Raw genomic sequence first — 26,490 nt, forward strand, 5'->3', positions numbered from 1 at the left:
AATTTGAAATATTTTTTTTTTTTAAATTAATAAAGACTGGGATGTTAGGTTTTATAATAATGCCGTCATTTCTTGACCATTGGTTGAGAGAATGAATATCACGATTGAACAGAGAGATAGCTTCAGAGATGTTGCTTGTAAGATTGGATGTAAAGCTGGGTGTCATCAGCAGAATTGGGAGAAATTAAGAACTAATGGCAGATCATTTAGAAACATGGAAAAGAGTAAAGGTCCTAGAATAGGGCCTTGCCGTACAGCTGAAATTGAGAGCTGCTCTACCACTTGAGCTATTGTGACTTCGATCCCTCGGACACTAACTTCCGATCTCAACCCCACCTTTGAATTTTCCCTCCTTTTTTGCCGTTTGTCAAGTGGATCGAAGTCATCACCGAAGTGGTAGAGTAGCGGCGTATTTAGCCGAGGGTAGTGGGTTCGAATCCCGCTCGTGATACTGACTTTTTTAACTCAACCAATACCTTCCATAAAGATTAATTAATTGAAAAACGTTATTCGGTCAAACCAGAACTCTAATGACTTATCGATATAATAACCGTCACGGTATATCGTTAAAAATTATCGTGCCGTTGCCAGTATTATTGATGATATCAATTTTATTGACTATTGAAACACGTTCAGATTTGCAATACTTACCAATTACAGTCTTCACGGCATACTATCGATTCTATTTTATCGATACAATAAAACATCGATATTTTTATATTCTTGATTAACGATACATATTCCAGGTTGAACCCAGCCATTACAGTATAACATTGATTCAAAATAATAGCGACATTGTTAATACAGATATAAGATATCGTTTAACCCTTGAAAAAACTAGATTTTTTGATATAATTGGTTATTAGAAATTGTGAAGGAAAAATGTATCACGGGTGGGACTCGAACCCACGGTCTTCGGAGATCTTTCTTATTCCCTCAGTACACCTTGAGATAGAGTCCCACTCGTGCCACATCTTTTCATCTCAATTTTTAATTGTTTTTGAAAACGTATTTTAAAAACTAAAAAGATAATTAAAAACACAAATAATCGATAATTGATTACAAATACTCATGCCAAGCCCCCAGAGTTTCTTCTGCGTATTTTATGCTGATTTTTTGAATATTAGGATCCATGGCTAGAATGCAAACTTTGTTATTAATTGTAAGTAATAAACGTCATCTAACTTTACTTTTAATAAATAAGTTGTTATCCTTCATTTACCGTGGTATCAATCGAACAGTTAGAACTTAAGTCGGGTCGGCGGTTTTGACGAAAGCGGCATTACTTTTATAAAAGAGCCAGAAGAATTTCTGCTTATCGCCATGTTCAGCCTGGCGAGAAACAGTGAGACCAGGCGGACCGGAAACTATGGCTGTGATGAAATCGTTCAGCAGTTAATCAGTTCATCGAGTCCCTTGAAACGCCAATGCGATTTCGTAATATTTACTTTCTTTTGATTTTTTTGCCTACTGTTTTATACAATTACCTAATATATTAATATTTCTTTCATATTAAAACTTTTTATTATTACCCATATTAATATATTTCGCAATTTGAGGTTATTTATATATTTACAATATACGTTGTATTGCCTTAACGGGAAACGCCAACAATTGTTGGTCTCCCTGTTTTGTGCAAGATTAGTCCTTGATCGAGGAGGTCCCGAGCCCATCTCCGCTTTAATCGGTGGATAGGATGGTGGGGATGGATTATGTTGGACATGGATTGGGCTAGTGGGTTGGGGTGAGTGGAACTGGACGAATTTGGACGGGATTAATTTATTTACAAAGGGTATTTTGAGGTCATTGTGGAGGATGACGTTGTAGACGTAGTAACTATAATTCTAAGGACTTTGTATTGGAAGGATTCAATTCATTAGATGTTAGTAGGTTTAGCGGTGCCCGACAGTTCTAGTTCGTATGTACAAATCGGTTTCAGTAGTGTTCTGTACAGTGTTAGTTTGTTTTTTGTCGAAAAATTAGATTTGCGTCCGAGTAGTTTATAGAATAGTCCGTTCCTGTCTTTTTATTTGGATGTGTTGTTTCCACGTCAGTCGTGAGTCAAGATTGAGCCCAAGGTATCGTACGCAATCAGCTTTGGGAAGAAGGATGTTGTTGAGGTGTATTGTGTGAGGAGTTTTGCTTCGGAAGGTAAAAGTAATATGGGTGTACTTGTTTTCATTCATTTTTATTCGCCATATTTTGCTCCATTCTGCAATCCGTTGGACGAACGGACGGCAGTGTCAGCTAAGGATGCAAGAAGAGTAGAAGGTGTGGATCGGATGTCTGTGTGTAAAGGAGGAACACAATTGGTCCGAGCACATTACCCTGTGGTACTCCCGCTCTCACAGGACAGTAGTCGGAGTAGTCCGACCCTTGCCGAACTGAAATATCGTTCAGTAAAGTAGTATCGAGGATTAGGCATATTAAAACTAAATTAAGATATGCACTTACGTGTGCAACTCCCGGAAACAATCTTCACAACTTCCTATAATGTCTCAATGGACCATAAAGGAGAGGAAGAACACAGGAGAGCATCAGATACAATGAAATGGTACACAGATGGCTCCAAAACAAACGAAGGAACCGGATCAAGCGTTTTCTGTACAAGCCCAAAACATGAGCAATCAAACTCATTAGGGAATACACTTCGGTCTTTCAAGCGGAAAGACATGCCATCAATGCTTGTGCCCTGGAAAATCTTAAAAGAGGTTACACTGACAAAAAAATCCTCATAAGATCAGATAGCCAAGCAGCCATTAAAGCATTAGAATGTAAATTAATCACATCAAAATTGCGATGCATCCAAAATCTCCAAAACCTGGGGAAACACAATAACCTGATGATATCTTGGGTGCCAGGGCACAGGGGCATTTTGGGTAACGAGAAAGCGACAGACTGGCCAGAGGAGGATCTGCAAGACCATACATAGGCCCAGAACCTATACTTGGGATAACAAAAACAAATATAGAATCTTCCATCGCAGAATGGATCCAAATAAAACAAAAGGAGAAGTGGATAAACTCTAGCGGTGGTAGACATAGTAAACTTATGATGAAACCCTCACCGAGACTGGCAAAAACACTGCTGCAATTGGAGAGGGCCAACTCAGAGGAGTGTTAGGACCATTAACCGGTCACTGGCATCTGAGAAAACATCTAAACAACATGGGTATATACAGCGTTGATCCCATTTGCAGATTATGTAATGAGGAGGAAGAAACAGCCACTCATATCATCTTCGAATGCGAAGCAACAGCTCAATGGAGGTTTAACCTAACGTTTGGAAAAAACTTAGGGAATCAAATTGCAGCAGCAACAGTCAATGACCTGATACTTCTAAGAAGAAGGATTGAGTCTAATTATTGCCGAATTTATTTAATCGCGTTTCGTTAATCCGCACCTGTTTATTCTTTGGCTCAGTGAGTTGGCGATTACCGTAGATAAGAGAGTCAGTCGTCTTTCGATCGTTGTTCCGTCGAAGTAAATTTTTTTTTTCGTTTTCCTCCTTATCGCATCGTCACCATTTTTCCTCATTCATCATCATCAATGTCATCGCCATCCTGTCCATCGTTGTATCGTCGTTTTATGAGGGAAGTGGTTCCAATTTATTAAATATTTGGACTGTTTGCTAGCTAGTAAAATCGATCGATTTGTAAATCGTTAATTTAAGTTCGTTTTAATTTTACTTATTTTGAATTCGGATTTTATTTTTCTTCATTCATTTGAAGTTCACAATCGTTTATTTTACTTATTTTATTCGAAGTTGAGAATTTATTTTACTTTATTTATTTGAAGTTTAAATCATTTATTTATTACATAAAATTATATGGTTTTTTTAATCAAAGAAGAGAGGGCGTCGGTGCAGCCCTGCATTCCAACTCATAAATTTTGCTTTTTTTCAAAAACACCGGCACCCTGAGGGTTTATATGACATCTGCTGTTGCAAACCCTCCTAAAAATATATTTTAAAAAATAAAAAAACGTGGTTGATTTGTAATTACATTTATATCCAATCTATAAAAGAGAAAGTTGTATACAAATAATATGTATTTATAAATCAGCAGCAAGTTATGATTTTTGTACATTTTTCACTTACTTACTCAAAATTTCGTGGCTTTTTCTCTCTCTTTGTAAACATTTAATTGTTTAAAAATATATTTCAGAATGTGTAGCGATCAGTGACCGTTAATCGATAGTTATTCAGATATCGTGAGATGCGGTCTGGTGTGATGTAGGTTTCAGAAAAACATTTTCTTTATCGTGCCAACGTTTCGATCTTTATTGAGATCATCTTCANTTAGGGCTCAAAGTGTTTGTCTGCACTTTGAGCCCTGAAGATGATCTCAATAAAGATCAAAACGTTGGCACGATAAACAAAATGTTTTTTCTAAAACCAACGACACACCAGACCGCATCTCACGCATCGATTAACGGTCACTAACCACAACACATAAATTTTTACATTGTCATTTATTTATCAGCACAATTATTTTGAGTTTAACAGTGAAATATACAGTCTAATATTGAAATAAACTTCATTTCATAAATTCATATTGGTTATTTTACGTTGAAAAATGAGCAACATCAATCAGGGGGAGGGCGTCGGTGGCCGAAACGGTTTAGGCGTTGACACGGCGCTCATTACTGTAAGATGAAGGTCCCGGGTTCGAGTCCAGCGGCCCTGCATTCGAACCCGACATACTTACAAATGGGCTTTTTTCAAAAACACCGGCACCCCGAGGGTTGATATAACCTCTGCTGTTGCAAACCCTCGTCAAAAAATATAAAAAAATAATCAAAGAAGATTTATTGATTTATACCTATTTATTTTAATTGTAATGTAATTGTTTTATTTTTAATGTATTTTCCATAAAGATTTATGCTCGCCTTTACGTAGTCACATCGTAGTGAGAAAGAAGACCGGCATTGATAGAAACGAGATCGGAGGTTTGCTGTTTACGCCCCTCTCCCTAACATCACATATTTCTAATTATAATTATAAAATTATTTTTAAAGCAGGAAGTAAAACAAAAAATATGGCCAAAATATTGTCGAATTAAAAAATAAATCAAAATTTACAAGTGCGCCATTTTTTTGAGCAGTATATTTAGGGCGATGTTAAAGGTGTGCCTAGTTGGAATGTAATGACGTTGAACTCTCGTGTAGTCAACATCATTATAAAATGGTAACAACAAATCATGTATATCATAGAAAAGATTAGAAGCGTTTATTTTCGTGTTTGTGCCGAGGGGGACAAAATGGGAGCCGGTGGCGTCGTCTTAAGTGGTGCGGATCGAATGGGCCGAAATCGCAATCGGAGCGGGACTCGACTTTAATTACAGCCCGGGTGACAATAATAACCGGAAACGGAATTGGGATGAAAACAGCTTTCTTATTTCTTTTTATCGATCTTGGAAAAACAGGCGCCGTGATTCGTATTTAACGAAAGGAGGTCTAATGTTTTTCTGTACGGCGCCCTCTTCTCGGAAATTGTTACAGACGGATTTCACCCGGGGGGCCCGTTTCACGCTGGTGCCAACCGATTTTGATGTCTGACTGTTAGATTATCGTCAAATTTCCAAATCAACATAATAGAAACCTCCCAAACTTCATGAAGAGGCATGCTTTTCGGTTTGGCCAATGACTGGGGTAAAAAAATGTCCCTTGGATACCAGCTTAGTTCCCATTTGCAGATTATGTAATGAGGAGGAAGAAACAGCCACTCATATCATCTTCGAATGCGAAGCAACAGCTCAATGGAGGTTTAACCTAACGTTTGGAAAAAACTTAGGGAATCAAATTGCAGCAGCAACAGTCAATGACCTGATACTTCTAAGAAGAAGGATTGAGTCTAATTATTGCCGAATTTATTTAATCGCGTTTCGTTAATCCGCACCTGTTTATTCTTTGGCTCAGTGAGTTGGCGATTACCGTAGATAAGAGAGTCAGTCGTCTTTCGATCGTTGTTCCGTCGAAGTAAATTTTTTTTTTCGTTTTCCTCCTTATCGCATCGTCACCATTTTTCCTCATTCATCATCATCAATGTCATCGCCATCCTGTCCATCGTTGTATCGTCGTTTTATGAGGGAAGTGGTTCCAATTTATTAAATATTTGGACTGTTTGCTAGCTAGTAAAATCGATCGATTTGTAAATCGTTAATTTAAGTTCGTTTTAATTTTACTTATTTTGAATTCGGATTTTATTTTTCTTCATTCATTTGAAGTTCACAATCGTTTATTTTACTTATTTTATTCGAAGTTGAGAATTTATTTTACTTTATTTATTTGAAGTTTAAATCATTTATTTATTACATAAAATTATATGGTTTTTTTAATCAAAGAAGAGAGGGCGTCGGTGCAGCCCTGCATTCCAACTCATAAATTTTGCTTTTTTTCAAAAACACCGGCACCCTGAGGGTTTATATGACATCTGCTGTTGCAAACCCTCCTAAAAATATATTTTAAAAAATAAAAAAACGTGGTTGATTTGTAATTACATTTATATCCAATCTATAAAAGAGAAAGTTGTATACAAATAATATGTATTTATAAATCAGCAGCAAGTTATGATTTTTGTACATTTTTCACTTACTTACTCAAAATTTCGTGGCTTTTTCTCTCTCTTTGTAAACATTTAATTGTTTAAAAATATATTTCAGAATGTGTAGCGATCAGTGACCGTTAATCGATAGTTATTCAGATATCGTGAGATGCGGTCTGGTGTGATGTAGGTTTCAGAAAAACATTTTCTTTATCGTGCCAACGTTTCGATCNTCAACATAATAGAAACCTCCCAAACTTCATGAAGAGGCATGCTTTTCGGTTTGGCCAATGACTGGGGTAAAAAAATGTCCCTTGGATACCAGCTTAGTACTTAGGATAGTAGCTTAGCTAGTTGAAACATTTATGACTTTAATAGAAAAAAAGCTAGAAGCAATTGTAATAACATCTATGAAATCTGCTCTCTCTCACTCTCTCTCTCTCTCTCTCTCTCTCTCTCTCTCTCTCTCTCTCTCTCTCTCTCTCGTAAAGTGGTACAAATGTCCAAGAGACCTAACTTGGCGCGATTAAATAAAGCGATCTATCAATCTCTGTCTGTCTGTCTGTCTAGCTCTTTAGACTTTAGGCTTTCAAACACTTAATTGCGATTTGGCTGAGTCCAACTGCATAAACTTTTTTTAGTTCGAAGTAAAGACTGTTTTGGGATGACTGTTGGTCGTTGTTAGGTAAAACTTGGGTTCCCCGCTCTTTCGCGTATGACTGCTTTGTACCGTTTTACTCGATGTAGCCTAATTTTTTCGTTTGATAATGTTGGTCTGCCTATATATATTATGCAGGGTGGGCGACCAAGACCCGAGGGGTTAAATGCCTGGGTAGACTCGTACCCCATCCCTAAAAGGTCCGGGACTTGGTCGGCTCACGTGTCCTGCATAAACCTCTTGGACTTGTTCACAAACCCCAAGATTTTGGACCATTTTATCTCGGGGAGTGATTTGATGATGTCCTCTCCTTCAAAGATTTGGTTGGTCTGCCTAACCTCGCTGATTTTTGTCAATCAGGCGCATTTCGGCATTTCGCCATCTTCAGTGTTTGGGTGATTTCTTTGGAGTGGAAAAGTATGAAAACGAACATAATGTTATATTAGAAAGTTAATGGTAGGTTGAGCACCTGAATAAATAATCTAACGTAATAATTTGTCGTCAATTTTAAATAATGATTCACAATTAAAAACATATTACGAAAATATACTCTGTGAAGATGGTTGTTTGGTCGAGCTAACTTTGGGTATGGACATTCTCGCTTTTTATCATATTGTGCCTTGTACCTACCGTCATTTTCAGTGAATATTTCGTTTCGACTATATTTTATCTGATAAATTTTTGAAGTGGAGAGAGGCAGTTGATATGAGAGACTGACTTGTTAGCCTGAAAGAACTATCTCGATAATTGTCCAAGGACCAAACTTCGACTTGGTGAAACGTCTAGCCCCATAGTTGACACAACAACAATCTTCCAAGGTAAGATCCTCGCACAGGAAATATAAAAAAAGGTGAACAAATGTACACCTTTCCAACAGCCAAGCCGAACTGAAGACTTTAGACCCCTCCACCTTCACCCTAGTCTGATAATTGCTAAAATATTCTCTATTTTTCGTGGTCCGCTTGACCAATTAATATCATTCAATTAATTAAGGTTTTAAGTTGAGATAAAAAAGTCAGTGTCACGAGCGGGATTCGAACCCACGACCTTCGGCTTGATACGTCGCTTCTCTACCACTTGAGCTATCGTGACACTTAATTAATTAATTGAATGATATTAATTGGTCAAGCGGACCACGAAAAATAGTGAATTTAATGAATTAAAATGAAGTATACTTCACTAAAGCTCTCCGTGGCCATTTCACTTGTCGCCGAGAAACAAATCCATTACACGACATTTGAAAAGTGGCAAAAAGGAGGGAAAATTCAAAAAGTGGGGTTGAAATGGGAAATTAGTGCCCGAGGAGAATGAAGTCACGATAGCTCATGTGGTAGAGTAGCGGTGTATCAAGCCGAAGGTCTTGGGTTCGAATCCCGCTCGTGACACTTACTTTTTTTATCTCAACTTAAAACCTTAATTAATTGAATTGTTAAAATATCTTCGACTCTTGGCAAAATGCACTCAAGTAACTCTGTCGTGGGCGTCCGGAAGGAAGGGATTGAAGGCAATGCACTCGCTGACAAACCAGCAATTAAGGAAACTAAGAGGTTTTATACTGGTCATTGCACGTTCGAATATTGCCTTTAAAAATTGGGAAAATTGAGACAGAAATCTGCCCACTCGGTCATGAAAAACGAGTCATCGGAACATGTCCTATATGACTGCAAAGTACTAGCCTGGAAATACCTCAGAATGTGATCAAATTCCTTGAAGATAGTGAAATTTCAGCGTAATAGAAATAATAAAGGGTCAATTTCACAATATATTTTTCAGGTCACAGTGGAAGAAACGGTGACCATGGAATCATGGCCGTCAATGACCCAAATGAAAAAATTAGATAATTCTTTAATTTATATAGTCACAATATTTATATATCTTGTATATAAGCATAACATAATTTGCATACGTCTTAGGAAAATATCATTATTATATTTTATATTACGAGAGGATCGAAGTCACGATAGTTCAAGTGGTAGAGCGGCGTATTTAGCCGAAGGTAGTGGGTTCGAATCCCGCTCGTGACACTCACTGACTTTTTTTTATCTCAACCAAGACCTTACATAAAAAGAATAATTAATTGAAAGAAGTAACTTGGTCAATTGACCACAAAAACGTAAATGGATTATTTTTAAATTTGTATGCTATACTGCTATTTATTTTTCAGAAATCGTGAGATGCGGTCTGGTGTGATGTAGGCTTCAGAAAAACATTTTCTTTATCGTGCCAACGTTTCGATCTTTATTGATATCATCTTCAGGGCCTTGTGTTGTCTGCATTTTAACAAAAAGGTTCTCTGATTTATAGCCGATGCGAGTTTCTTCTCATTGTTGGCGATGTCCTTCAGGATACTTTTTGCTTCGTGTACATATGTAGTTGAAATTTATTCATGGACTCTCATGTTCTTCGTTCTTCTCGTGTGGAAATGTTGCTTGCTATTTATATCGTTATTACTACATCTTATATTTATGCATATACAAAGTTGATGTTTTCTAATGTTATGTTATTGCACTTCCTTCCAGCTGGCGAAATTATCGCTGAAGTGAGTCCTGAAATATATTCGATATATGCAAGAAGGTGGTTGTTCCAAGTTTTAACAACCACTGATTACATGAACAACTTAAAAAAAGAACTACATTTATATGATCATGTATTAAAATTATAAAGCCCAAAACGTCATTATTTTTATATACCATATTAAAATGAGAAATACATTTTTCTTGACAATTTAAATAGTAGATGTAGTTGTATTTTTCCGACATCCTTTGAGAAAGAAATACAAAATCTGCAATAGAAAGTCTGCTGATTGTCTAGACTTTGGACCGTCAATTCTTGATGTTTGTAAGAATTCGGATGATGTTTATCTAAGCCATTAACGCCAGTGAAAGCCACACAGTTTTTTTTCTTTACGGTAAAAGTTTTATGACGCAGGGAAAGAAAGTCCTATGTAGATCAGCAAACAATGCACTCTTGAAGTACTTTTCGTTAAATTTGCATGGTTAATATGTGGAGAAAACTTTCGAGGGAACACCGCATTTGTTAATGTTCAATATTTTTAAAAGTACACCTTGTAACTTTAGAGATTAGCCATTTTGTTGCAGTGTCGACTCTTGTTTGAAAAGATATCCTTAAGATTTCAAAAAGAAAATTAATTTGGTCGCTTTAAAAACCAAGTTTTTTCCTGTCTTGATTACAAACTTAGCACCGTTTTGAAAAGCTTGATTTCGAGAAGAATTCGTTGAGAGTGTTTTACTATGGCTCCAGGAGAGCCATGCGAGAATAACGGAAGGCGGACTGTCCTCAAACTCAAACTGACACAATTGTTTTCAAGAGGAAAATAGAGCTCGTTTGCGAGGCGACGGATTCGCCGGATGAAGGTTTCGAATCGACTTGAAGAAGTTGCAACTAAGAAAAACAAGGAAGGTAAATTCAAAAATAGGCATTTTTAACTGAAGATTAAGATTCTCAAAAAGAGACCTGAGTATTGACTTATTGTAATTTATATAAAATAAATTAAGCATAGGATAAGTACAAACTTTATTTAAAACGTGTGTAAATGTGTGTTGATTAGTGACCGTTAGTCGATGATTATTCAGAAATCGTGAGATGCGGTCTGGTGTGATGTAGGTTCCAGAAAAACATTTTCTTTATCGTGCCAACGTTTCGATCTTTATTGAAATCATCTTCAGGGCTCAATGTGTTTGTCTGCACTTTGATTTGATTATTGACTCTCGATTTCTGAATAAGTAATAATTTATGTTCATTAAAAATTTAATTTACCATCAAGCGACATTATTTTTTATTATTCTTATTTGCCAATCTTAATACTTTTTGCTTTCCCCTGATAAAACACAGGATTCTGAAATATATTTTGAAACAATTAAATGTTACAAAGGGAGAGAAAAAGCCACTAAATTTTGAGTAAGTGAAAAATGTACAAAAATCATAATTTGCTGCTGATTTATAAATACATATTATTTTTATACGACTTTCTTTTTTATAGATTGGATATGAATGTAATTACAAATTATCCACGTTTTTTATTTTTTTAAATATATTTTTTTATGATGGTTTGCAACAGCAGAGGTCATATAAACCCTCAGGGTGCCGGTGTTTTTGAAAAAAAGCCCATTTGTAAGTATGTTGAGTTCGAATGCAGGGCCGCTGGATTCGAACCCGTGACGTAGGTTTTAGAAAAACATTTTCTTTGTCGTGCCAACGTTTCGATTTTTATTGAGATCATCTTCAGAGCCTGGGATTTACAAATGTTTATTTAAAACACTGAAATGCCGTTCATTTTGAATTTTGTCAATTTTATGTAAGACGCAGTGAACAACTCAATATGATTTATGAAATTTATTAAAACAATTATTGAAATATATTTTTGATCTATGGTTGATGCACTTTAGTTAGGCCGGACTAACTTTGGATCCGCATTTTTTCTCACTTTCTCTGAGCCAGGTTTGTCTGTCGGCTTCAGCCATTCATTCATTCAAACATTCAAATCGCCATAAGTACTACGAAGTCTCTTAAGTTCCTAAGAATTTATTGTTCCTTCAGATCTATTTTTGAAAGTAGCCAACATTGCACTAATTATTTTACAACTTGAACTACTTGATAAAAGTGAATCAATTTACAGTTAGTTCAGCCATAAATATTGTGGCTTAAATTTGCTTCAACGTTTTTATCATAATCCATAAGTACTGCAGAGTCCCATAAGTTCATAAATACTATTTTTCCTTCAGACCGTTTGAAAAAAACCAACATTGTACAAATTATTTCACAACTGGAATTATAATGTTTATTAATTATTATCTTATGACTGATCAAATTATAGTATAGATTACAGTATTATTAATTATTATATGATAAAATGATAGTTTACCGTTAGTTATAGTATGTACAGTAATTATGGTATATACAGTTAGTTCAGCCATAAAAATTGGGGTTTAAAATTCCTTCTATTGATCGTTGTTAGGGCGAACCAACTTTGGATCCGCATAATATCGCTTTTTGTCTTATCCGAGTTAGTCTCGGATAACGTCACCTTCAGTGAAAATTTCATTCAATCTTTTATCACAATCCATAAGTACGGTCAAGTCCCTTAAGCTCATAAGTACCTATTTGTCCTTTAGGCCTACGTTGGAAAAACCCGACATTGTACTAATTATGTCACAACTGGAATTATGTGATAAAATTGTATCAATTTACATTTAGTTCATACATAAAAATTTGGGTTTAAATTTGTTTCTATTAATCGTCGTCAGGACGAAGTAACTTTGGATCCGCACAATATAGCTTTATGCCTTAGCCGAGATATTTTAGGTTTATCACAATCCATAAGTACTGTTAAGTACCTTAAGATCGTAAATACCTATTTGTCCTCCAAACCTATATTGGAAAAACCCAACAATGTACTAATGATTTTACAACTTGAATTATATGACACAAGTATATCGATTTACAGTTAGTTCAGCCAAAAAAATTCAGGCTTAAATTTGCTTCAACGTTTTTATCATAATCCATAAGTACTGTTGAATCCCGTAAGTTCATAAATACTATTTGTCCTTCAGACCGTTGGAAAAAAACCAACATTGTACAAATTATTTTACAACTGGAATTACAATGTTTATTAATTATTATTTGATGAATGATAAAATTATAGTATAGATTACAGTTAGTTCAGCCATAAAAATTGGGGTTTCAGTTTCTTTCTATTGATCGTTGTTAGGAGGAACTAACTTTGGATCCGCATATTATCGCTTCTTGTCTTAGCCGAGTTAGTCTCGGTTAATGTCACTTTCAGTGAAAATTTCATTCAATAGTTATTCAGATATCGTGAGATGCGGTCGGGAGTGATGTAGGTTTCAGAAAAACATTTTCTTTATCGTGCCAACGTTTCGATCTTTTATTGAGATCATCTTCAGGGCCTGGGATTTACAAACAATGTTTACATTTAACAAATACATTTAGGATGTGGATAAGTGAATTTATACAATGCAAAATATATTTTTTTAAATATATTCAATCAAAGTATTTCTACTCACTCAAAGTGTTTGTCTTCTGTGCAATTGTGCCATTCTTGCGTGTCTTGTTGAGAGTGCCAGCGAGATTTTGCTATTTTGTGTTTATATACGTTGGATTTTGAAGGGGTGGGGAAGGAAGTCGGTATATAAAAGACAATTTTGTGTAAGGCGTCGGCTTCTTTGAAGTGAAAAAAGCCGACAAAGGGGAACAATGTGTTGGTAATAGTTCGGCCAGATTATTCTTTCAGGATTATATATAAAGGGGATAAATAGGAAAAGGAAAGCTAAATTGTTGGAAAATTANCCTAAATGTATTTGTTAAATGTAAACATTGTTTGTAAATCCCAGGCCCTATGATCTCAATAAAAGATCGAAACGTTGGCACGATAAAGAAAATATTTTTCTGAAACCTACATCACTCCCGACCGCATCTCACGATATCTGAATAACTATAGATTAACGGTCACTAATCTCTACACATTTCATTCAATGTCTCAATCACAATCCATAAGTACTGTTAAGTCCCTTAAGTTCATAAATATCTGCATGTCCTTTAGACCTACGTTGGAAAAACCCGACATTGTACTAATTAGGTCATAACTGGAATTATAGGATAATATTGTATCGATTATAGTTAGTTCAGTTATAAAAATTGGGGCTTAAATTTGCTTGTATTGATCGTCGTCAGAACGAACTGACTTTCGATCCGCATGTTTTCGCTTTTTGTCTGAACCGTACTTGTTTCCGTCGTCACGTTCTTCAGTGAGGAACCTCAACGGTCTCTTTCAAACTTTTAAGCTTTGTAAAGCTCCAGAAAGCTTCCTTTTGAAAGAAAATGAACCTTCAAAAATATTTATTTTAATTTGAATAAAATCTACTTTTAATGTACAAGTAACAATTTGTACAGCCATGATTTTGGTTATGAAAACAAGCAATAAATAGTTTGAAAAAAAATTGAATTTGTATCTGTTTATCACCTAGACTATACAGAGATCCATATTATTCATCGTTGTTATGCCACCTTTGGATCCGTACATTCTGGCTGTATGTCGCCTTCCACCGACGGTACACAAATTTTTGTTATAGATGAAGTGTAACAAAAAAAAGGTTAAATAATTCCTTTGGTTTAAAAACGTTTGATTTTTTTGGTAAACTCATGGTTGGACGGTTGTAATGGAAAGGTTTCTCTCTTTCTAAGAGAAGAAAATTAAAAGGCTGTCGTCCCAAGGGAATTTCGAACAGTTCCTGAGTCACGCTAATAGATTTTCTCCATATCCAAGATCGTGTGGGTGGATGGGCGAATCGGCAGTCGGAAGTAGGACGGCTTGATTAGAACCCTTTCTTCTGCCAGGCCATTTCATGGGCTTCAATTTGATTTGGGTGTGGGATACCGAAATAACCCGGCCACGGCACGAGATGAAAGCCACCTCGAGGACACTAAGAAAGGTCCGCCGGCCCTCGTCATAAAGCATCCTGAACCGGTGAAAAAAATAAAATAATAATTCACTCCGTCAATCACGTTCAGATGATTTGACGCATTTTAGTTTAACATTGAAAGAGTTTTTTAAAATACTTTTTGTTTTTAGGTACGATGAGCAAAAGAGTTATGGCCATCGCATTCACACTTGCTTTATGGTTTGCAGAAGTTCAGCTCTCAAGTAAGCATTAAATTTATTTATAATTGCTTTCTTTCCGTCAATGTTGAATAAGTTACTACTTATAATCGTGGCAATTTGTCAAATGTCAGTTCAAACTAGAGTAGTCATCTAGAATGGTCTCATAAAAGCCCAGATAAATGTACTTTTGATTTACATAAAATTTTGCAAAAATTAGCACTTCAATCACAGATTTAACATTACTGATTATCAGTAGAATTATTGACAACAATAGACGTATCAATTACCACTAGTTTGACTATTCCAGAAATAAAACTTAATTTTAGAAAACCTGAAGAATATTGGAATAATGTTGATTTTTGTCGAAAAAAGTTGTAATGTAGGCTTTTTATGTGAAAAAAAGACAATGTAAAATTATATGCAAATTGAAATCTATTTTATTACTAAAAATTTTATATACTGAATTGAAATTAATTATGAAGCGATATCGAATGTTGAATATTCTTATGATATTACAGGTTGACTCCTACACGTACGACAAATTTCGTCACGTGCTCTACACTTCAATAAAAATACACAAAAAGTGTAAGATTAAAAAAACTTAAAAAATAAACAGAAAGCATAGTGAATAAACAAGTAGAAAAAATGGACAAAATTTCTACACTAAACACAGACAAAAAAAAAGAACAACAGTACAGAGGTTGTAAAAATCAACTTTACCCTAATAAAATAGCACGAAGTGCAAAAAAAGAGACATTAACCATAGCAAAAAACCAAAGTAGAAAAAAATGGACAAAAACCTTAAAATAAAAAAAAAACTTAACAAAGAAACAGTAAACATTGTGAACAACTAAGCAGAAAAATGGACTAAATTTCTACAGACAAAAAAAGAACAACAATACAAAATTTGTAAAAATCAACTTTTCCCCTAATAAGAAAAGCGCACAGTGCGAAAAATTAAAAACACAACATAAAAAAGAGACATAACCATGGCGATCAACCAAAGCAGAAAAAATGGTCAAATATCTACCCTCAACACAGAAAAAAATAGCAACTATTCGAAAGGTGTAAAAACCAACTTACCTTAATAAAACAGCAAAAAAACATTAAAAACATAAAAAAGAGACAATAAACATAGCGACAAAAAAATGAAGTTGTGAAAACCAACTTTTCTTTTATATAAAAGCACAAAATGCGTAAAAAGTAAAAAAAAGACAATAGTCGTAGTGAACAACCAAATTATGTTGATTTTTTATTAGGTTAAAATTGGTTTTTACTATTTCCTATTGTAGTTCTTTTTTCCTCTCTGTTTAATTTAGATATTTTGTCCAATTTTGTTTGTTCACAATGTTTATTGTCTCTTTTTATGTTGTTGTTTTTTATCATAAATAAACCCACTGTTTCAACACATTATTCGATGCTAAACTGCCCCAACAACTGTAAAACGGGAAGGAAAAGTTGAATTTCCGTGTTGAGGAAAACTATTGGCTGTCGACAGCAGAAGTATTCCTCATCGCAAAAGGTCAATGTAAGAAAAAAAAAGAATTCTCGCTCCGCTGTTCACGTTTTGAAAAATTCCACGGAACTAAAGTTGTAGAGCGTAAAATTGCGAAAACATGACGGTTCAAATTTATACATTCTTGAAAATCGAGAGAGAGAGGAGAGAGAGAGAGAGAGAGAGAGTGAGTGAGAGAGTGATCGGTTTGTTCTCCATGAACACGTAAAAACCACGTTTGTTGCCCAAAAATCGTAAATAACTCGACAACGGTTGAAAAATGGGGCAAAATGGAAGGTGACCAATTGAAAAGCTTATTAAAATCTCCTATCGATTGCTATAGGGCACCGCTCCAGGACGATTTCTTGGCTCTACGGCTCAATTTGAAGTTTTTGTAAAAAGGGAAAAACTTAACATGCTCTCGAATTTTTTAATTTACTGATGAATGACTGAAGCTAGGAAAACATCTAAAAAAGCCAACTTGTTCAACGTAAAATTAAAAAAAAAATTGAGTCCGAGCACAGGTCCGTGACTTAAAAGGTGAGAATATGCAATTCCAAATTTGACCATTTTTCGTGCAAAAACCAGGTGGTCTGTTTTTCGAGGGGCAGTGTATATATCTATAATATATTGCAATATTACTGTTCTTTATATTTATAAACTACATTTTATTTACACATTTTATTGACACAAAACAAATTAACTATCTTAATGATTCGTTGGGTCAATAGATGGTCAATAACTAAGAAGAAGTAACATTTAAAATTATTCTATTTCGTCAATTACTTTTATTATTTAATTATTTATTAGATCAAAAATAAAGCGTAGTTAATGATTACATAATTGGAATTGTTGTCAACTTGGCAAAGAGGATATGTACGTATACTTTTGTACGTAAGTCGATTTCGCGTTTTCCGTTCTTGGCCAAGACACGGCTTTTCGCACATCAAGCACATGTGAAAGCATATTTTTCCAGAAAGAAAAAAAAGCTGTAATTTTTATGTGTCTTATGCAGACAGAAAGGCGTGCGTTTTCACTCGAGAAGGCTTTTAGCGGATTGCCGTCGGATGTTTCAAGAAAGGGAAACGAGAAAACGGGCTTTTTTGCAGCTTTTACTCTCGCGATTCCAAGTACCGCTTTTCACTTTTGGCAAACAAGCGTTTTTTTACTTCGAATAACAGCCAACATTTGTCCAAGCATTAAACCGAAATACAGCATAGAAACTTAAAACAAAAGAAACCGAAATTATCGATGAATATGATGACTATTCAGAAATCGTGAGATGCGGTCTGGTGTGATGTAGGTTTCAGAAAAACATTTCCTTTATCGTGCCAACGTTTCGATCTTTATTGAGATCATCTTCAGGGCCTCAAAGAAGCCGATGCCTTATACAAAAATGTCTTTTCTATACCGACTTACTTCCCCACCCCTTCAAAATCCTCCAACGTATATAAACATAAAACGGCAAAATCTCACTGGCACTCTCAACACGACACGCAAGAATGGCACAATTACACAGAAGACAAACACTTTGAGTTAGTAGAAATACTTTGTTTGAATATAAAATATATTTTGCATTGTATAAATTCACTTTTCCACATCCTAAATGTAATTGTTAAATGTAAACATTGTTTGTAAATCCCAGGCCCTGAAGATGATTTCCTGCTTTTGTTGTTCGCTATGTTTATTGTCTTTTTTTGTTTGATGTTTACATTGAATTTTTCCCCGTTTTTTTGGTTTGTACAAAATTGTTGTTTTTCTTTTGTCTGTGTTTAATATAAATATTTTCTCCAGTTTTCCTGCTTTTGTTGTTCGCTATGTTTATTGTCCTTTTTTTGTTTGATGTTTACGTTGAATTTTTCTTATTTTTTTCTGGTTGTACTGGGTTTTACAACTTTTGTATTGTTGTTAATTTTTCTTTTGTCTGTGTTTAGTATAGATATTTTGTACAATTTTCCTGCATTTGCTGTTCGTTGTGTTTATTGTCTCTTTTATGTTTGAAGTTTACGTTGAATTTTTCTTCTTTTTTTGGTTTGTACTGGGTTTTACAACTTCTGTATTGTTAATTTTTCTTTTGTCTGTGTTTAATATAGATATTTTGTCCAATTTTCCTGCTTTTGTTGTTCGCTATGTTTATTATCTCTTTTTTATTTGATGTTTACGTTGAATTTTTCTTTTTTTTGGTTTGTACTAGGTTTTACAACTTCTGTATTGTTAATTTTTTCTTTTGTCTGTGTTTAGTATAGATATTTTGTACAATTTTCCTTGTTTTGTTGTTTGCTAAATTTATTGCCTCGGTTTTATGGGGCTTGTTTCATTTTTCTATCGTTTGGGTTTTATTCTTTAGTATCCAGGCCTTTTGGGTACTTTTTTTAAACTATGTACTTCAGATTTCTTACCCTGGAAGTGTCATCGTTCTAGCTAGTTTCCTACCCTGTTTCTGAAAATAATAATTTTCTCATTTATTCAAGTTGACATTCAATTTCCATCACTTTATTTGACAATGATTTATGTATCTGTTAACATTAATTTATTTACTTAGTTACATTAATCTCAGCACTTTTTTAAGAGCCATTCCAGTATTCCATCGGGAAATGCATCGAAGATTCCTTTTCTTAAAGATGTTACATGTATATATTGAATCGATGCGGTCGATAAGAAATTATCTCAATTTAAATTTAAAAAATAAATTATAGTTTTTTTTATTGATATTACGACCCACAACAACGAAATTTTGTATGGAACGAATGTATTTATTTGCATGAATGAACGGCTTATACTCAAATACCTCGAAGTTATGTTGTACTCTTGGGTAGTGAGAATGAATTGAGGCGTGTGCACGAAATGGATTAGCGTGAATAGGTAAAAGAAAAGAAAGATTGGTTACCGTTATATCATAAAACATCATTTTGGCCGGTGAAACAGTTCAAGAAAATTAGTAGTTTTAAAACGCGAGTTTGCCAAAAAAAGTTAATTTAAATAACAACACGTTTCCTGTAAGAGAATTGAAAGGGCTATGAGTGAATGCGAGATGGCAGACCCAGTTCAACAATTTGTTTTGCATCACGAACGAAATTAGTTTCGCCGTTATATTTCTATACGCGACTGTGTGATCCCCATAATGATTCCAGGTGCATTTATTCGATGTGTGAATACCAGTACAATAACAAAAACAAGGCTAACAACCTACTTCTACACCGTCTGAAGTGTTATAAAAGGTGCCAAGCTTTTATCGAATCTAAGTACCGATCCTTTCTTTTTTCCTGGCACGGTGAGTGACTTACGAGCGTGGCACCAGGAGCTGGACAATGGAAACTCACTGGAAATACAATGAACGTCTATTGATATATATTAGAACTTGTTCGAGTAAAAATCTTTGTTTTAGGACTTTATCTTTCTATCACTCCAAACAGAAAAGCACCACCGTCACACAGGCTCCTGCATGTCGATCTGACCACTCTTACATTTCGTCTAGCGGTTTTTCTTATTTGCCTTTTTGCCTTTCATCTGATGTAGTGAGAGTTAATTAAATATTAACATACTTAAAAAGCGTTTAATCGGGCCTTAAAGTTTGGTAAACATGAAAGCCGAATAAATTCTGATTGGCCTAATAAAACGGGCACCAAATTTGGAATTCAGTGGGTTTCCATACTGTTATTTTTTACCTTAAAAAATATATATAATAATATATGTGCACCTTTAAATAAGACGATAACTAGGTTATTTCTGTTCGCCTAAATTCAGCGATTATCTATAATTGTTTACCTGTGTTGAATATTATGCTGTTATGTTTAGTTATATTCTTCCAGCTACAAATGCATTGAAAGCATTGACCATCGTCTTTTGTTTCACGAAGGTTCGCAACAGTGGAGGTCATATAAAACCCTCAGGGTGTCGGTGTTTTTGAAAAAAAAAAAGCCCATTTGTAAGTAGGCCGCTGGATTCGAACCCGGTACCTTTATCTTACAGTGATGAGCGCCGTTTCAACACCCAAAGCGTTGCGGCGATCGACGCCGCCATGCCAATATTATTATTGTATAATAATAGGAGTATTGTATTGTCTTGTGTACATGTGAGATCTCCTTATTTTGCAATGAAATATTTGTTCGTTTATCGGTAAAAGTTGTTACCGTCAAACGAAAATATGTCATTTAAAAAATAAATTAAAAAATTGAAATCATGTGAGGACTTTTTATTTGAGAGTAAAATTTCTAAATCTTTTCTTTTGAAAAATTCCAAATTCTAAATGCATTGAAAGCATTGACCATTGTTTTTTGTTTCACGAAGGTTCGCAACAGCGGAGGTCATATAAAACCCTCATGGTGCCGGTGTTTTTGAAAAGAAAGCCCATTTGTAAGAAGGCCGTTTGATTCGAACCCGGGACGTTACCTTAACGTGATGAGCGCCGTGTCAACGCCTAAACCGTTGCCCCTCCATTGTCTTTTTTTTCTCTGTCTTATGTTAGTTTATTTGTAGTTGACATGAATAGTAGACATGGAAGTTTGATGCAAATATCATCGGTCGAGTAGGTACAGCGATAGTTCTAGAACTCAGGGTCGTTTAGTATTTGGTGCCAGAAAGGACTCAGAACTTATCAGCTAGTATTGTAATATTTTTCAAACCGAAATATGTGCAGGTGAAAACTTGAAACACAAGCACATAGATATCACGGGAGATAGTTAACACTTGCACAAGGACTGAAAATCATATATATATAATATATCATAATAATCATAATATATATATTATGCAGGGTGGGCGACCATGACCCGAGGGGTTAAATGCCTGGGTAGACTCGTACCCCATCCCTAAAACGTCCGGTACTTGGTCGGCTCACGTGTCCTGCATAAACCTCTTGGACTTGTTCACAAACCCCAAGATTTTGGACTATTTTATCTCGAGGAGTGATTTGGTGATGTCCTCTCCTTCAAAGATTTCAAATTTAGACTTAGCATACTTATCAAACTCTGCGAGGTAGTGCCTTGCCGTTTCTTCTTTTATTTCGCAGAAGCGGCAAAAGGGATCTGGTAGGGTACCCATTACGAAGAGGTGTCTTCTCAGTGGGTAGTGGCCCGTCAGAATCAGCCTCCTAATTCCCTTCCTTGAGATCGAGAATAGCCATTTCGATTCTGCTGGTTTGATCGCCTTAACAAACTCTTTCGATTGCCTGTGTCCGGGGGATAAATTCCACTCCCTAAGGAATTGTTTCATGCCCCATTTATTAATACTCTCTTTCGCTGTGCTCATAGAGTGAGGTAATAACGGTTGTGGCCCGACAAACGCAGTATTAGAACCTTCTTTGGCTCGGCCATCCGCCTTTTCATTGTCCTTTATGTGCTGGTATCCAAATGAGGGTCACCTTATTCTCAAACCTGAAAGAGATTCTGTTGATAAGATCTATAGTTTCCTCCACCAGTCGTGAGGTTGACAAATCCTAACGATGTTCGATATGGAAAACTGGCTCACACTTTACAGAGAGAATTACAGAAGTTGACGCCCTTGCTTGACAAACTGTTACAACGATGACAGGACTACCACTGCGGGACGGAAACCCACTGTCATAAAACATATTCGAATAGAGACTGAGGTTAGAGTGAGGAAGTGATGTGTATCAGAGGGACACAAACATATTTTTTCTTTCTTGCAGTAACCCTATAGGATGCGAGTTTATCTATGTTTTTCTTACAAGTTCCATTTTTATATCACATGTGTTTATAAATTTCATTTTCATTTAATCATGTTTCAAAATTATAAAATGTATTTTAAAACATGGAATTAGTCTGCTAGCCTGATTAAAGAATTTTTGCTATTTTTCCCATGAATAAAAGATTTTTATATTATTAAGAATATCTTTATATGTAAGGTTTTGGTTGAAATGAAAAAGTCAGTGCCACGAGCGGGATTCGAACCCAACGACCATTGGCTCAATACGCCGCTGCTCTAATCACTTGACTTCGATCCACTCGGACATCAAATTCGAAAGGTTTTAGGTTGGTCAGGTGGTAGGTCTCAAGTGGTAGAGCAGCGGCGTATCAAGCCGAAGATCGTGGGTTCGAATCCCGCTCGTGCTATTGACTTTTTGATCTCAACTAAAAACCTTAATTAGTTGTTTCTAATGACCAGATCTTCCCAAACTTCAGCGGTAAGTTAGACAGCCCCAGACACAAACAGTCCAATCCTTGCAAAATTTGAAAGTAAAGGTATGAAATAAACAGAAGCATGAAGAAACTCCGAATCTTAAGAGGCTTGCTTGGAGGTTAGCATATAATCAATAAGATATCTTCAAAAAAGATTGGTTGACATTCATTCAACACGATGATATTTACAGACTATGGTGCAATATATAGTAGTAGGAAACTATGGTGCTACTCTTACTTGTCTGATATGATAACATTTTTTGGGACCTACAGCACAACCGCACTAGCACCACATGGAAACTCCCAAACTCTTCGAGAAACTGGTACTTGTACCCTGAATTCTTCATTAATCGAATATATTGACCATGTTCAAAAGTTAATATTTTTAAAATCTGTTATATGTAGTAGTCTATTGACCAAATTACTTCTTTCAATTACTTAATCTTGTCATGTAAGTTTTGGTTCAAATGAAAGTGTTAGGTTAAATACGCCGCTGCTCTAACCACTTGAACTATCGTGACTTCGAAAGGTTTAGGTTGAGACGGGGAGTTGGTGTCCGAGTGGATCGAACTCACGATAGCTCAAGTGGTTAGAACAACGGCGTATTTAGCCGAAGGTCGTCGGTTCGAATCCCGCTCGTGACACTAACTTTTTCATTTCGACTAAAACCTTATATTAAAAGATTAAGTTAATGTTTATGTTGATATTTTGTAAACTTGTATACGTTATTTCTGTTGTGATGTATAAACTTGCGATTTGAGATAGAAGTTGGCTTGGTCCTGAAGAAGGGCAAGTGGTCGCTTGATGGATGAAGGTCCGACATCCTACGCAGTACTGCCGATGAGCCTCGGTCCCGGGGGATTGCAAGGAATCGCACAACACCTCGGTACGAAAAAGAAAAGCGCCTGTTTCCAGACGGGGGAATTATTCCGGGTCGGGTATCAGTTTAGGAGTCAGGTCGGGGCACGTGCAAAGGACGAACTAGACCAGTCGTGACGCCCCGATCTAGGATGTGATTCAGTCGGTGGTCCTTGAAAGAGGAAGGTTGTTAATTTCGGATTCGGGCGATCCCGACCCCGTAATTCGTAAGAGCGGAGCCGAACTCCGTGTTGTCGGTGGCGATGCAGTCTGGCCTCCGATGTGGAACAGGGAGATGACCCAGATTTCCGGGAGCAAGGCCGTTACAAGGTCAAGCTCCGAACCCGTTCCCGTTCGGGATAATCGCCGATCGCTTCATCTTTCCCGCCCCTTCTAAAATCTCTAAATCCTCGCCTCGTTTTACGAGTTGAGCCGTCCTTCGCATGACTGGCGGAAAGCAATTCCGAGGCGTCTCCGGCGTTTCAGCCGAACTTCATCCTACTTCTTCAGGCTTTTATCTTAAGCGGACCTGTCAGATAATTCTTACAAATATTAACTGGAATAGGAATACCGTTCAAAAATAGCTCTAAAAAATTAACTGGGCTGTTACAAATTTTACGGCCGTGCCAGGATTGAAAAGGCAACTAGAAATGTACAAAAATCATAACATGGCCATGTTTTGTTCATAAAATCGCACCAGTAAGTAATCTGTAACTCAAACCTCTAAACTTTGGCGTGAAGAAAAAACTAAAAATCGATACATGCATAAAAAATGTCCTACAACGATCTGTATAAACGTTGGCTGCCTAGAGATTTAAAAAAAAAATTCGATTGAATATTACTTCACATTTTGACTAATTTTAGCACTCGTTGCGTTTAATTACCTACCAACTAGTAAGAAATACATCAAAACCTACAAATACGTTCATCTTAACGTTTCACTGTCATTTTCCAATAGTTTATTACATGTATTTTTTATCTTATTATTTATTTTATTCCATACATAGAGAAAAACACAAAAAATACAATTTTATAAAAATATTTATTATTATTTTGCATTTAACAATACATAATAATAAAAAATAAATAAATTTAATTAAACAACCAATAACAATATGATAACGCTTATCACTGAACCCTGAGAAGCTTACTGAGGTTACTTACAGTAACGTTACTGAGGAACCGAGTTAATTTGCCTCTAAATCCCGTCTTGAAATTTCCGATGTATCGCATATTTCCACGTGCTTATGCTTTCTTGAGAACGGAATAAATTTAATTTGTAAAAGGGTAAAATTAATTTGAAAAACATCCATTAGTCTTCGTCGGCTAGCTATATTTAATAATAGGAAAACGCATTTTTACCTAATCTATTTCGACATCCGTAAAGAAAAAATGAACATAATACATAAAACTAAATTATTCTAAATTGATAAGTATTGATAAGTATAGCAAAAGTATTTAGTACGCGGTCGGGGTGTTCGAAAGGATCGTGGCTCTACCTAATCTGTACCGACACCATCAACGTGGATACTGCTGTCCGTGACTGGTTTTCCGTTGTGCTCTTGTTGGAGAATACCATGAACTGGAGCGTCTCGGTGTTTTCTGGGTAACTGGACAAATAGTTCTGGAGTAACAAAAAGGCGAATGAGGCGGCTAAGGCCTGGACATCCCAACTTCCGTACTAAACCACCGCGATCATGCTATCTGACGCTAAAAATGCAATAAAATACATGATTAAGAAAATACTTTTTAAAAAGGATAGTTCCTACTCACAGTAAGTTGTTTTGCAACGATCCGGATTTCGNTGTTTATTATGGACAGTTTTAGGTCTAAAAAAATTAAGAAAAGGTAGGAGTGTGGGTGGGCTGGGACAGCAGAGAAGCTCTAATGTTTCAAAAGCGCTGTCGGTAGGTGGCCCTCAGAGGATCTGACTCATCCTCACCCGATTAAGGATAGGCCAAGGACACTTACTTTTGGGCCAAAGCCCGCGTACAATGTGTCCGCCGTCTAGAGAAAGGTTGCTCGATGTATCGCACCTAATCGAGAAGTGCAATTTCTTAACTCCAGTTAGAGAGCGTGTCGATATGTGAGAGTCGAGCTTGAGCACGTCAATGAGTATCTGGGTCCCCTGTTCCAAATTTTGGAGGAAACAGGGTTGTTTTATTTTAAACAGTAATGATAGGATTTTGTGTGTAATTAGAGTGTATACAGACTGAATTTACTTATTAGGTTGAATGTGTAGTGTGACAGGATCTATGGCGGATATAGATTACCCCATCGACACTCAATTAGGTTAGTTATATAATACGTGTAAAAGGTGATGAAACAATATCGATAACTCCACCACCCTAATTGAACGAATAGGAGTAAATAGGAGAGAATGTATTTAAGAAGGAATTTGAGTTTGAATGGGTTTGGAACTGCATGTGTTGGGTCAATTTAATTTGCAAAAAGATAAATTTGATTTGTAAAAAGGTGAATTTAATTTGCGAAAGGGGAGTTTGATTTATAAACGGGTTATTTAAATCGCAAAAGGATGAATTTGTTTTCTACAAAGGTGAATTTGGTTTGCTAACGGGTAAATTTAATATGTGAAAGGTTGACTTTGTTTTATCAACGTGTGAATTTATTTTGCAAAAAGATAAATTTGATTTGTAAAAAGGTGAATTTAATTTGCAAAGAAATGTATTTTATTTGTAAATAGTGAAAGGGTGACTTTGTTTTATCAACGTGTGAAATTATTTTGCAAAAAGATAAATTTGATTTGTAAAAAGGTGAATTTAATTTGCAAAGAAATGTATTTTATTTGCAAATAGTTGAATTTAATTTGCAAAAGGGTGATTTTGATTTGTAAAAAGGTGAATTTTCATTTCAGAAATGGGGAATTTGATATGCAGAGTACAGAGAGAGACATACAGAGTCCATTTAATATTCAAAACGATGAATTTTATTAGTAAAAATGTGAATTTGATTTGCAAATAGATGAATTTTATTTGTAATGAGGTGAATTTAATTTGCAAAATAGTGAATTTTATTTCTAAAAAGTTTAATTTACTTTGCGAAAAGGGAGTTTGATTTATAAACGGGTTATTTAAATCGCAAAAGGATGAATTTGATTTGCTAAAGGGTTAATTTAATATGTGAAAGGGTGACTTTGTTT

General features: G+C 35.6%; 1 protein-coding gene across 3 annotated transcripts in view; it reads left to right on the plus strand.

Annotated features, from left to right (window-relative positions):
- The window catches only part of LOC106668379 (trypsin-1-like), a 42,145-nt gene that overhangs the window by 8,378 nt on the left and 7,277 nt on the right, over positions 1–26,490 (plus strand). Inside the window, exons 1-2 of one of the 3 annotated variants that reach the window (XM_024228873.1) lie at positions 9,994–10,621; positions 14,811–14,882. In XM_024228873.1, coding sequence (XP_024084641.1) covers positions 10,570–10,621; positions 14,811–14,882 — 124 coding nt within the window. In that variant the 5' untranslated portion in view covers positions 9,994–10,569. Of the gene's footprint in view, positions 1–9,993; positions 10,622–14,291; positions 14,706–14,810; positions 14,883–26,490 lie in introns of those variants that run through there. The other 2 variants (XM_014397072.2, XM_014397071.2) reach the window with 2 other exon arrangements.

Source organism: Cimex lectularius, unplaced genomic scaffold (assembly GCF_000648675.2).
Source record: "Cimex lectularius strain Harlan isolate CLEC.00 unplaced genomic scaffold, Clec_2.1 scaffold237, whole genome shotgun sequence".
In the NCBI taxonomy this organism is placed as follows: Eukaryota; Metazoa; Arthropoda; class Insecta; order Hemiptera; family Cimicidae; genus Cimex; species Cimex lectularius.